The sequence below is a fragment of the Ceratotherium simum genome, chromosome 29 (assembly GCF_057802395.1).
Source record: "Ceratotherium simum simum isolate JZ-2026a chromosome 29, ASM5780239v1, whole genome shotgun sequence".
NCBI lineage: Eukaryota > Metazoa > Chordata > Mammalia > Perissodactyla > Rhinocerotidae > Ceratotherium > Ceratotherium simum.
This window is the reverse complement of record NC_141928.1, coordinates 36,843,349-36,855,717: the sequence shown is the minus strand read 5'-3', so window position 1 is coordinate 36,855,717 and position 12,369 is coordinate 36,843,349. Positions and strand designations below refer to the sequence as shown.

The 12,369-nt window shown below is 44.4% G+C and overlaps 1 protein-coding gene and 1 pseudogene across 3 annotated transcripts in view; both read right to left on the bottom strand.

Moving 5' to 3' along the window:
- Positions 1–5,943: 5,943 nt before the first annotated feature.
- Positions 5,944–12,369, bottom strand: part of LOC101397310 (protein SPATA31F3-like) — a 44,750-nt gene continuing 38,324 nt past the window's right edge. For 2 of the 3 annotated variants that reach the window (XM_087419451.1, XM_087419453.1), the window contains 3 exons: positions 12,003–12,063; positions 10,622–10,986; positions 5,944–7,662 (listed from right to left, as the gene is read on the bottom strand). In XM_087419451.1, the coding sequence (XP_087275577.1) occupies positions 7,196–7,662; positions 10,622–10,986; positions 12,003–12,063 (893 nt within the window). In that variant the 3' untranslated portion in view covers positions 5,944–7,195. The remainder of the gene's footprint in view (positions 7,663–10,621; positions 10,987–12,002; positions 12,064–12,369) is intronic. The other variant, XM_087419452.1, reaches the window with a different exon arrangement.
- LOC147913262 (protein SPATA31F1-like) lies at positions 8,344–9,595 on the bottom strand (annotated as a pseudogene).

The window sequence follows — 12,369 nt, the reverse complement described above, 5'->3', positions numbered from 1 at the left end:
AATGACAAAGAAAAAATATTAAGATCAGCAAAGCAGAAGAAAATGACCTACAAAGCAACTCCTATCAGGCTTTCAGCAGATTTCTCAGCAGAAACCTGACAGGCTAGGAGAGTATGGAATGATATATTCAAAATACTGAAAAACAAAAACTTTCAGAAAAATTATACTTTAGCCAACGAAACTATCCTTCAGATGTGATGGAGAAATAAAACCTTTCCCAGATAAACAAAAACTGAGGGAGTTCATTGTCATAAGACACCCCCCCAATAAGAAATGTTCAAGATGCCCTCATACCTGAAAAAAAAGAAAGGGTTTACAAAGCCTTGAGCAAGGAAATAAATAGACAGAAAAAAACAGAAAGTTGCAGCTGTCTATCAGAACAGGTTAGCAAACACTTAATTGTAACATTAAAAGTAAATGGAAGGAAAGCATCAAAAATAACTATAATCACTTAATTTTAATCACAAACTCACAACACAAAATGGAATGAGTTTTGACAATAACTTAGATGGGGAAGAGGAAAGGGATGGAAATTGTTTAGACTAAGGAGATAAGAGGCTATCAGAAAATGGACTATCTCATCTATGATATTTATCATACAAACCTCACAGTAACCACTAAACAAAAAATCAGAACAGAGACACAAATGATAAATAAAGAGAAAACTACCATAGAGAATAACCAAACTGAACTAGCAGTTGGAAATACATGGGACGAGAAAGAAGGGAAATACAGAACAACTGGAAAACAAGTGATAAAATGGCAGCATTAAGTCCTCATATATCAATAATCCCTCTAAATGTAAATAGATTGAATTCTCCAATCAAAAGACACAGAGTGGTGGGATGGATTAAAAAAGAAGACGCAACAATATGCTGCCTCCAGGAAACACATCGCAGCTCTAAAGACAAACACAGTCTCAGAGTGAAGGGATGGAAGACAATACTCCAAGCTAATGGCAAATAAAAGAAAGCAGGTGTTGCCATACTTATATAAGACAAAGTAGACTTCAAGATTAAAAAGGTAATGAGAGACAAAGAGGGGTAGTATATAATGATAAAAGGGACACTCCATCAAGAGAATATAATACTTATAAATGTATATGCACGTAACACAGGACCACCAAAGTATATAAAGCCACTATTAACAGACCTAAAAGGAGACATTAACAAGAACAAAATAATAGTAGGGACCTCAACACCCCACTTACATCAATGGATGGATCATCCAGAAAGAAAATGAACAAGCAAACAGTAGAATGGAATGAAAAATGAGACCAGATGGACTTAATAGATCTATAAAAAACACTCCATCCACAAACAGCAGAATACACATTTTCCTCAAGTGCATATAGAACATTCTCAAAGATAGGCCATATGTTGGGAAACAAGGCAAGAGTCAATAAATTTAAGAAGATTGAAATCATATCAAGCAACTTTTATGACCATAATGTTGACTAGAAATCAACAACAAGAAAAAGCTGGGAAAATGACAAAGATGTGAAGACTAAACAACATGCTACTGAACAACCAATGGATCATTGAAGAAATTAAAGGAGAAATCAAAAAATATCTGGAGACAAATGAAAATGAAAATACATCATACCAACTCATATGGGATGCAGCAAAAGCAGTCTTAAGAGGGAAATTCATAGCAATACATGCCTACCTTAACAAACAAGAAAAATCTCAAATAAGCAATCTTAAATTACACCTAACAGAACTAGAAAAAGGACAAACAAAACCCAAAGTCAGCAGAAGGAGGGAAATAATAAAAATTAGAGCAGAAATAAATGAAATTGAAACCAAAAGACAGTAGAAAGGACCAATGAAACTAAGAGCTGGGTCTTTGAGAAAATAAACAAAATTGACAAACCCTTAGCCAGACTCACTAAGAAAAAACGAGAAAAGGATCAAATAAATAAAATTAGAAATGAAAGAGGAGAAATTACAACTGATACCACAGAAATACAAAGGATTATACAAGAATAGTATGAAAAACTATATGCCAACAAATTGGAGAATCTAGAAGACATGGATAAATTCTTTAGACTCATACAACCTCCCAAAACTGAATCAAGAAGAAATAGAGAATCTGATTAGACCAATCAAAAGTAAAGAGATTGAAACAGTAATCAAAAACCTCCCCATAATATAAAAGTCCAGGACCAGATGGATTCTCTGGAGAATTCTACCAAACATTCAAAGAAGATTTACTACCTATCTTTCTCAAACTATTCCAAAAAATTGAAGAAGACAGAATATTTCCTAACACATTTTACGAGGCCAACATCACCCTAATACCAAAGGCAGACAAGGACAACACAAAGAAGGAAAATTACAGGCCAATATCACTGATGAAAATAGATGAAAAAATCCTCAACAAAATATTGGTAAACCGAATACAGCAATACATTAAAAGGATCATACACCATGATCAAGTGGGATCTATACCAGGGGTGCAGGGATGGTTCAACATCTGCAAATCAATCAATGTCATTCACCACATAAACAAAATGAGAAATAAAAATCACACGATCATCTCAATAGATGCAGAGAAAGCATTTGACAAGGTCCAACATCCATTTATGATAAAAACTCTCAACAAAATGGGTATAGAAGGAAAGTACCTCAACATAGTAAAGGCCATATAAGACAAACCCACGGCAAACATCATACTCAACGAGGAAAAACTGAAAACCATCCCTCTGAGAACAGGAACAAGAGAAGGGTGCCCACTCTCCCCACTCTCATTCAACATAGTACTAGAGGTTTCGACCAGAGCAATTAGGCAAGGAAAAGGAATAATAGGTATCCAAATTGGCAATGCAGAAGTGAAACTATCACTGTTGCAGATGACGTGATTCTACATAGAGAAAACCCTAAAGAATCCATTGGAAAATGTTAGAAATAGTCAACAACTACAGCAAAGTTGCAGGGTACATAATCAACTTACAAAAATCAGTTGCATTTCTATACTCTAAAAATGAACTAACAGAAAGAGAACTCAAGAATACAATCCCATTTACAATTGCAACAAAAAGAATAAAATATCTAGGAATAAACTTAACAATGGAGGTCAAAGACCTCAACAATGAAAACTATAAGACATTATTGAAAGAAATCAATGACGACACAAAGAAATGGAAAGATTTTCCATGCATGCACATGGATTGGAAGAATAAACAGAGTTAAAATGTCCATATTATTTGCAGCAATACACAGATTCAATACAATCCACTCTGAATCCCAACGACGTGCTTCATGGAAATAGAACAAAGAATCCTAAAATTCATATGGGGCAACAAAAGACCCCAAATAGCTAAAGCAATCCTGAGAAAAAAGAACAAAGCTGGAGGCATCACAATCCCTGACTTCAAAATATACTACACAGCTATAGTAATCAAAATAGCATGGTACTGGTACAAAAGCAGACACACAGATCAATGGAACAGAATTGAAAGCCCACAAATAAAACCACACATCTATGGACAGCTAACCTTCAACAAAGGAGCCAAGAACATACAATGGAGAAAGAAAGTCTCTTCAATAAATGGTGTTGGGAAAACTGGACAGCCACATGCAAAAGAACGAAAGTAGATCATTATGTAAAAATTAACTCTAAATGGATTAAAGACTTGAAGGTAAGACCTGAAACCATAAAACTCCTAGAAGAAAATATAGGCAGTACACTCTTTTACATCAGCCTTAGAAGGATCTTTTCAAACACCATGTCTACTCAGGCAAGGGAAACAAAAGAAAAAATAAACAAATGGGACTTCAGACTAAAGAGCTCCTGTAAGGCAACGGAAATCAGGAACAAAATGAAAAGACAACCCACAAACTGGGAGAAAATATTTTCAAATCATTTATCTAACATGGGGTTAATCTCCAAAATATATAAAGAATTCATACAACTCAACAACAACAACAACCAAAGAAAACAATCCTATCAAAAAATGGGCAGAGGATATGAACAGACATTTTTCCAAAGAAGATATACAGATGGCAAACAGGCACATGAAAAGATGGTCAACATCACTAATTATTAGGGAAATGCAAATCAAAACTACAATGAGATATCACCTTATACCTGTTAGAATGGCTATAATCACCAAGACGAAAAATAACAAATGTTGGAGAGGATGTGGAGAAAAGGGAACCCTTATACACTGCTAGTGGGAATGCAAACTGGTGCAGCCACTATGGAAAACAGTATGGAGATTCCCCAAAAAGTTAAGAATAGAACTATCATATGATCCAGCTATTCCACTGCTGGGTATTTATCCAAAGAACGTGAAACATGAATGAGTAAAGATATATGCACCCCTATGTTCATTGCAGCATTACTCACAACAGCCAAGACTTGGAAGCAACCTAAGTGCCCATCAAAGGATGAATGGATAAAGAAGATGTGGTATATATACAGACTGAAATACTACTCAGCCATAAGAAACAATGAAATTCGGCCATTTGTGACAACATGGATGGAACTTGAGGGTATTATGCTAAGGGAAATAAGTCAGAAGGAGAAGGTCAAATACCATATGATCTCACTCATAAGTAGAAGATTAAAACAACAACAAATAATCACATAGAGACAGAGATTGGATTGGTGGTTACCAGAGGGGAAGCGGGGAGGGAGGAGGCCAAAAAGGATGATTGGGCACATGGGTGTGGTGATGGATTGTAATTAGTCTTTAGGTGGTGAACATGATGTAATCTATTCAGAAATTGAAATATAATGATGTACACCTGAAATTTATATAATGTTATAAATGAATGTTACCACAATAAAAATAAATAAATAAATAAATAAATAAATAAATAAATAAAATAAAACACTCATTTTCACTTGTAAAATAAATAAATAAATAAAATCCTAATCTTAAAAAAGAAAGAAAGAAACTTGCCATGGTAACTTCCAGAATTGATCTTTTCCTCTGGCTTTCTGGCTTTGGTTCTCCATACCCATTCCCCCACCCCATAACTATGGTCCCTTCTCAGCTCCTCACTCACCCATCTGGGTCTTTGCCCACACTCTTACATATGCGAGAAACCTTTCTTCTCCTGATACACATAGCCTTACCTCCTTAACACTTCCTTCTCTATTTACCACCAGCAAAGTGTCTGTGCATTTTCCAAGGCCAAACACTTGGCCTTCACTCCCATTCCCTCACCCCTACACCACCACATTGGTCCAGCAGTTCTCCTGTGCCGTTCTACATTATCGTTTATCCCTCTCGACTGGATCTTTTCCATCGACATCCAACATGCCATGTCTCTCATCTTTTCTTTAAAAAACCCTCTGGATCCCCCTTCCCCCTCCAGCTATTTCCTCATTTTTCTGCACCTCTGTGGACCAAAACTCCTTGAAGGAATTAATTATACTTGCTCTCACCAATTGCTCTCCTGCCATTCTCTCTTGAATCCACTCCAGTCACACCTTCACCTCCATCATTCACCTGAGTCTGTTCTTCTCAAGGCCTTGTGTGATCTCTGTGTTGCTAAATCTAATGGTCAACTGTGAGTCCTCATCATACTTGATCAATTCATAACTTTTCATGCAGTTGTTCACTTTCTCCTTGCAATACTTTCCTTTCTTGTCTTCCAGTATACGACACTCTTCTGGTTTTCCTCCTACCTCACTGGCTACTACTTCTCAGTCTCCTCTGCCTATTGGTTCCTCCTTTTCCTCCCAATTTCTTAACACTGAAGAGTCCCAGAGCCCTGTCCTTAGATCTCTCCTTCATTTACACTTATTCCCTTGATGATCTTATCAGTGTCATGGTTTTATATCTATCTATCATCTATCTATCAATTTATCTATCTATCAACATCTATCATCTCTCTCTCTCTGTGTCTCTCCATCTATCTATCTATCTATCTATCTATCTATCTATCTATCTATCTATCTATCAATCATCTACAGTTAAGACCTTCCTTGACCACTACCAGGCTTCTGTGTTGAGAATAGACTGTTGGAGGTATGATCTCAGGAAGAAGTGAGGAGATCAGTTATGATACTATTGCAGTAATTAGAGCAGCAGAGGAGGCGAGAAGAGGTCATATTATGGATTCATTTTGAAGGTAGACAACAGGATTTACTGATGGATTGGAAGTGGACTGTTAGAAACAAAATTCAAGGATGACGTGAATTTTTTGGCCTGAACAACTGGAGAGAGAGAGATCATCAACTAATATGGGAAATACTGGGATTGGAGCAGGTTTGGTATGTGTGATTGGGGAAGGGGTGTGCAGGGAATCAGGAGTTCGCTTTTTAGATGAATATTGGACATCTAAGTCTTTATTTTGATTAGACAATTTGGGCATGTGAGACTTTCTATCCCATGAGATCATGATCTCCATGGAGGCAAGGCCTGGGTCTTAGTGACTGTTGTGTCTGGCATAATTCCTGGAACACTTGAACATTTGAATTGTTGAATGCAAGACTCAGCTCAAAGTCACTTTTATTGTGACCCTTTTGGAGACCTTCCCATCAACTGATCTTAATTGAGGGAGGCATTTATTCCACGCAGCTGAAAGGCAATAGGGGTGGAACAGGCAGCAGGGCTGCAGCAGGCTCCCAGATGGGTTACCCCTTAAAGATCTAATCAGTAACAACAGGGCGCAGAGAGGGGAGATTCCCTCCTTTGCTTCTAATATCTGTCATATTCTCTGTGTGCTTTGGATAAACACAAAGCATCTCCTCAAGGATGGAGCACTGTGACCCTCCTCTAAAACCTTCCCTCAAGATTGTGGGCATATAAAGAAGTCATCGATGGATTGTGCCTGTGGGCGAAGAATGCACTCGGTTCCTGGCTGCTACCTCTGTACTATCATCAGGCCCACATTGCTCGTCTGAGGCCGACACCATGGGAAGCCATGAAAGAATTCAAGCCTGATCTTTACCTTCGATGCACCTGAGACGACAGTCTTCTTTCTCTGCTCAAGTCCCTTTATCCACAGTCCAGGGGGGCACTGAAAGAGCTGTGTGCAATGCCGACCCTTCCGAAACATGGGTTTAACCTCCTATACCATATGAGGAGTGCTACCTACCTCCTCTACCCTCTCCATCACATACCACATTGAAAATAAGGAGGCGCAAACAGGTGGTTCTTTGCTTAGAGGTATAAAGTATATTTGGAGAGGGTCCTGCATCTGCACATTAATGGAAATAATGATGACAGCCTTTTTCAGGGGGATGCAGAGGTTTGAGAACCTCTGAACTCCCTTTTCCTGGAATGAGAATTCTCCTTGTATAGGCCAATTCCTTCTGCTGAGGTGAGAGTTGAGACCTGGGATGGATTTTCTGGTTGAGCGGCACAAGTCAGCTGAGGACAGTGCTTGGAGCTGTTGCGGGAAAGGCACAGGGACTGAGAGTGGCTGGACTGAAGGAAATGTTGCTGTAGCTCATTGTCTCGGCACTGGGGGGCATCAAAGAAGGTCAGGCCCTCCTCCGCTGTTGTCTTCGCCAACTTAGCTCTCCTCACCAGGTCTTCGGTGGGGGATGGATTCTTCTCAACCTTTTTTGTCATGGTTTTCGCCACTGTCTCATCCTTCAAGAGGAGAATGGATTCCTTATGCCCTTGACCTTTCAACTCAGGGTTAATCCAGTGTGGAAAGTGCTTCATCTTATTTCCCAAGCCAGCTTCTGCAGCTTCTGGAAGGGTAGGGCTCTTGTGAGTATGGGCTGCCTTTACCAGACCCTGCAACTCTTAGCCCTAGAAAGTGTGGCCCTACAAATTTTGGTCCTGCAAAATTTGGATCTGAAAAATGTGATCCCTTCAAATGATGGACTTGCAAAATTTGGCCCAGCAAATGATGGTGCCATAAGTTGGTCCTGTAAGGTCTGGCCCTTTAAGCTCTAGACACTCCAGATTTGGCATTCTCAGGAATCGTTGTTTGGGTGAGGTCATTCAGCTTGCTCTAACAGCCTTGCAGACCATTCTTATGTGGTCCTTTTGTCCCAAGGAATCCTGCAGGATCTAGGAGCTCAAAGTGAGGGAGAAGCTGGTGACGGTGCTGACAGCGAGCAGGAAGCTGAGAGGATGGAGATGGTGGCTCTATAGATCCAGACAGATCCTTGCTCTCCCTACTCACTCAAGGCAACCATCTTGGCCAAACTAAAAGCCTACCTGGAAAAGATCCTGGAGATACATTTGGGAAGTCAGGGGCTCTGGGGGTTCTGCTTAGAGGTGTCCCTCCTGGCCCCTGAACCTCAGCAGAGTAGATGCTCTCTGGTCGGGAAGAGCCTCAGCACAGCATCCCCATCTCTGGGATCCTCTGCTGCTCTGAGTTTCCCCGGGTCCTCTGTTTTCTCCGCTGGGGTAGGGGGTTGTCCTCACCCTTGCAGAGGCCTGGGACTCAGGGGTCCAGGGCTCCTCCGGGCTGGGGTTCTGGTCTCCAGCTGAACACAAAGCACTTGGGTCTCTGTCATGTCCCCACTGGGTCGTGAGACCTTGAAGGCCCAGGGGGAAGAACCATAAGGACTGCTCTGGGACTAGCTTCCTTTGGGTTCTGCTGCACTGCCTTAGTTTAATTGCAAGCTCTTCTTTAAGGTGAACCATGCTGGGGCACATGGAATGCCTGGTGGGATGGGGAGTTCCTGCAGCAATGTTTTCCCCTGGTTGTTTGGATTCCTAAAGGACTCCTGGGCACAGATATTCCTTGGGACAGCCATAGCTTGTTCCCTGGACTCCGTCTTTATGAGACTTCCCAAATGTATCCCTAGGAATTTCTTTTTCAGGTAAAAATTTAATTTGGCCAAGATGAGTGTCTTGAGTGCGTATGGGGTAGCAGGATCTGGCTCTCTAGAGGCACCATCTCCATTCACCTGTACTTCAGTCTGCAGCACCGGTGCACTGTCCGCACAAGTCTCATTGGAATCTTGAAAGCCTGGCCCACGACGTAGACGTTGCTGCTTAGATGAGATTGAGCCAGGGGCTCTATTGGGCCCCCAACAGGCCCAGGCACCATCTCTCTGATTGCAGATTGCCTAGTGATTGCCGGGGCCATGGCCTTGGAAAGAGCCACATAGTAAAGAGCCAGCAGCCCTCACAGGAAGGCCAAAACCTGTCTCCAGTTTCTCAGTGACACCCTGGGAGGGCACCCAGGCAGGTGCTGATCAGGTGAGCAGTGACAGTGTCTGGTGAGGCCTCCTGCTGCTGCTCAAGGCCTGTCAGTGTTCAGGGCCTCACTTCCTGATCCATGCAGGGGTAATCGCTGCCTCCACATCTGGGGGCTTACTTTCCAGGGTGCAAGGGACCCGAGCTGCTGCAAGGGCCCCTGGAATGCTGCAGACCCAGTGATTTGCCTCCCAACAGCTGCAGATGTGGGCAGGGACAATGCCCTAGCAGATCTTCCCACATTTGTAGTCGATGTGGCTCTACAACATTGCCATGGCCCAGGCAAGCAACTGTGGACCGGCCCTGCTGCCACCATGGATCAGAACAGGTCTATCCCACTGGCCTCTAGGCCTGCAGGCTAGGGTCAGTCACACTGGTCAGTGTGCCGCCCTGGGGCAGAGGCTGCTGGTCAGCAGGGGACAGGAGGAACTGGATGGACTGCTGGGTCTCCTGGGGCAGCCCCAGCATGGTGAATCAACCTGCTAATCAACCCCTTCTGCGGGCGGAACTCCAGCAGCTCTGGGCATGCTCCAGGGAGACACAACTGCCCTCTTGAGGACTGAAATGGGCTTCCCCAAACAGGTAGGCCCCTGGGTCCCAGGGGACAGGCTGCAACATGTCTCATGGCTCCCTGCATCTACAGAGAAGTTGTATGGTTCTCTGCATCTAGAGATCTCGGGGCAACAGCTGGCAAGCCCCGCTGAAGCTTGAGCTGCCTTTGAGGCAGGTGACACTCCAAGCCTTCCCCCTGGGTCAGAGTCGGAAATGGGACATTGATACTCAGCTGGAGAAGCCCAAATTCAGGAAGGCGGGAAGAAGGTGGGGCTAAGAGAGGTGGAGGAAATTTTAGACAGTATGGAGATTAAGAAGAAATCACTGAAGGAAAAGGGACTGGGGCTCCCCTGTATGCAGAGATCTCCAGGGGCGGAGCAGGGATTCATTGCGCAGAAGAGAGGGACCATAGAAAAGTTGCTGTGTTTCTGTTGCAGATAGCACACCGAGGCCCAGCAGGTCTCCCAGGCAGTGGACAGAGGCCACTTAGAAACTGAATGGTGGTGGAGGGTGGAGCCAGAGCCATGGAGTTTGGGATTTGTGGTGGTATTTGCTCTGGGTCATAGTGGATCCTTCAGAAACCCAGACAGTTTGAGGGGACTGGCTGACCTCCCACGAGCCCAGGTCGGGGAGATAAAAGCCCATCTTTTCAACAGAGGCCTTAGAGGTAGCATTCGTGATGAAAGAAATGGCGATTTTACCCCAGGCTTGGAAAACGCTTGGGGCCGTGTGATATAAGCTGCCATAGGAACTCCTCCACAGGTCTTGGGAGCCCGCAGGTGTAGAAATGCGTGCGTTTATATACATGTCCCTAAAGAGACCTCAGGCTTTGGGGACCTAGGACCAGCAGTGAGGGGAGTGCGAGGCTGGGGCGGGGGGGTGTTGAGGCTCTCGAGCTGGGTTCAGGGGAAGAAAGGGAGTCAGGGGTTCAGGGCCGCTGACCTCGTCTCTCCAGGACACATCCAGAGCCGCTCTTCCTCTTGTCCTGCTGCTGCACAGGAGTCCCAGGCTCCTCAAGGCTTGAAGAAGACAGAGCTCCCGTGTCCCACGACACGTCTGGCACTTGAAATCCCTGCCCGAGGTCCCAGGGTGGGGAGCCCTGGCTCTGCTCAAAAGAGAGATGAGACGTGGACAAAACCTCTGGGCAAGAGGAGCCCTGTGATGGCCCCGATGACGCGGGGGAGATCAGGGTGTTCTCACCCACCAGCAACTGCCGGATCTCCAGAGCCACAGCATTGCAGATGGGGCACGAGGGATCTGCACACAGGAGCCGCCGCACGCTTCCCTCCTGAGGCAGCCAGCCCTGGCTGGGAAGGGAGACATGGCAACCATTTGTTACTGATGGAGTGACATCGGCCTCTTTGGAAGTGTGTGGCCTGGAGATTGGCCCTGCCCTCCCCTAGTCCTGTAAACCCTGGGGTCTGCACCCCTGGGTGTTTACCCGTCTACTTTTCTTCCTAGGAAAATGCCATTTGGGAAGTTATGGTGGGCTGGGCAGAGGTTCTGGGGCTCACTGGGCAAGGTCTCTGACAATCCCTGGGAGCACAGGACCACGAGAGACTGGGAGGTAGGGTGAGTTCTCTGCTGACCTGTGCTGAGAAGCTGAACCGGGAGAAGGAAACAAGGCAGATGGGGGTGGGGGGACAGTGGTTAGCTCTTGGGTCATCACCAGGTACATCACCAGGTAGAACCTGCAGTCAGTCTTGTTTGGGGCTAAGAAGGCCGCAGCCTGGTGTTCAGTATTTTCAAACTAGAAAATGAGGTCCTTCTGGGAACTTTGTATTCTGCGGACTATGGGGTGGCCCTGCTGCTGTTCTCTGGGGATCTTAAGAAGGGGATAAGATAACAGGCTCCTGTCTGAGGGCTGTCCTGGGAACTAGCCTCCCTGAAGCCAGACCAGAGGAGGCAATGTCAGCAGAGTCCAGCCAGACTCCAGGGGGTCTGCTCTTGAAAGGGTATAGCTGCACAGAGAACATGACAGTGATGACTTATTTATGCACTTATTTATCCATTCTCTGGACTGGAGAACTTGTCTTATGGCTGAGTGCAAACCCACGTAGAGTCTTTTATGAATTACACACTAGTCAAATCCTGAATTTCTGAACCACAGTGACCCTAGTCCAGGACAGAACTGGAGACTCTTCCCTCTTGAAACGTCTTATCCCCCCTCTGCTCTGGGACCCTCTCAACTAGTGCTCCAGCCTCCGCTGTGTCTGGCTCTCTCCCAGCCATTATCCTTCTCCTCATCCTTGCTCCAGACCAAGCAGAGAAATCATCACAGGCCAGGCTGGGAGTTGGGAGACTGGAAGGAGCAAGAGATTACCTTTTCATGAAAGAGAGCAGCTCGCTCGGCTTCTCAGCTTCTTCCTGGGAACATCTCCTATCTGAGAAATCAGGAGACTGTGTTATGTGGAACAGGAGAGGACTCCGGGACATCCTGTAGGAAGCTGAAGGCCTTTGAATGAGAGGAGACTGGAAACCCCAACAGTCAGTGCTCTAAGGTCGTCTGTGTACAACTTAACCGGTTACGATGCGCTGTCCCAGACCTAATCTCATCTGATCTTCACAACCACACTGTGAGTGAGGCAGGATCATCAGATGCCCATTTCGTGGATAACAAGACTGAGAGATGAAGTGACTTTCACGGGGTCATAAAATGAGTGAATGACAACAGTTAAAGATTTCTCCCT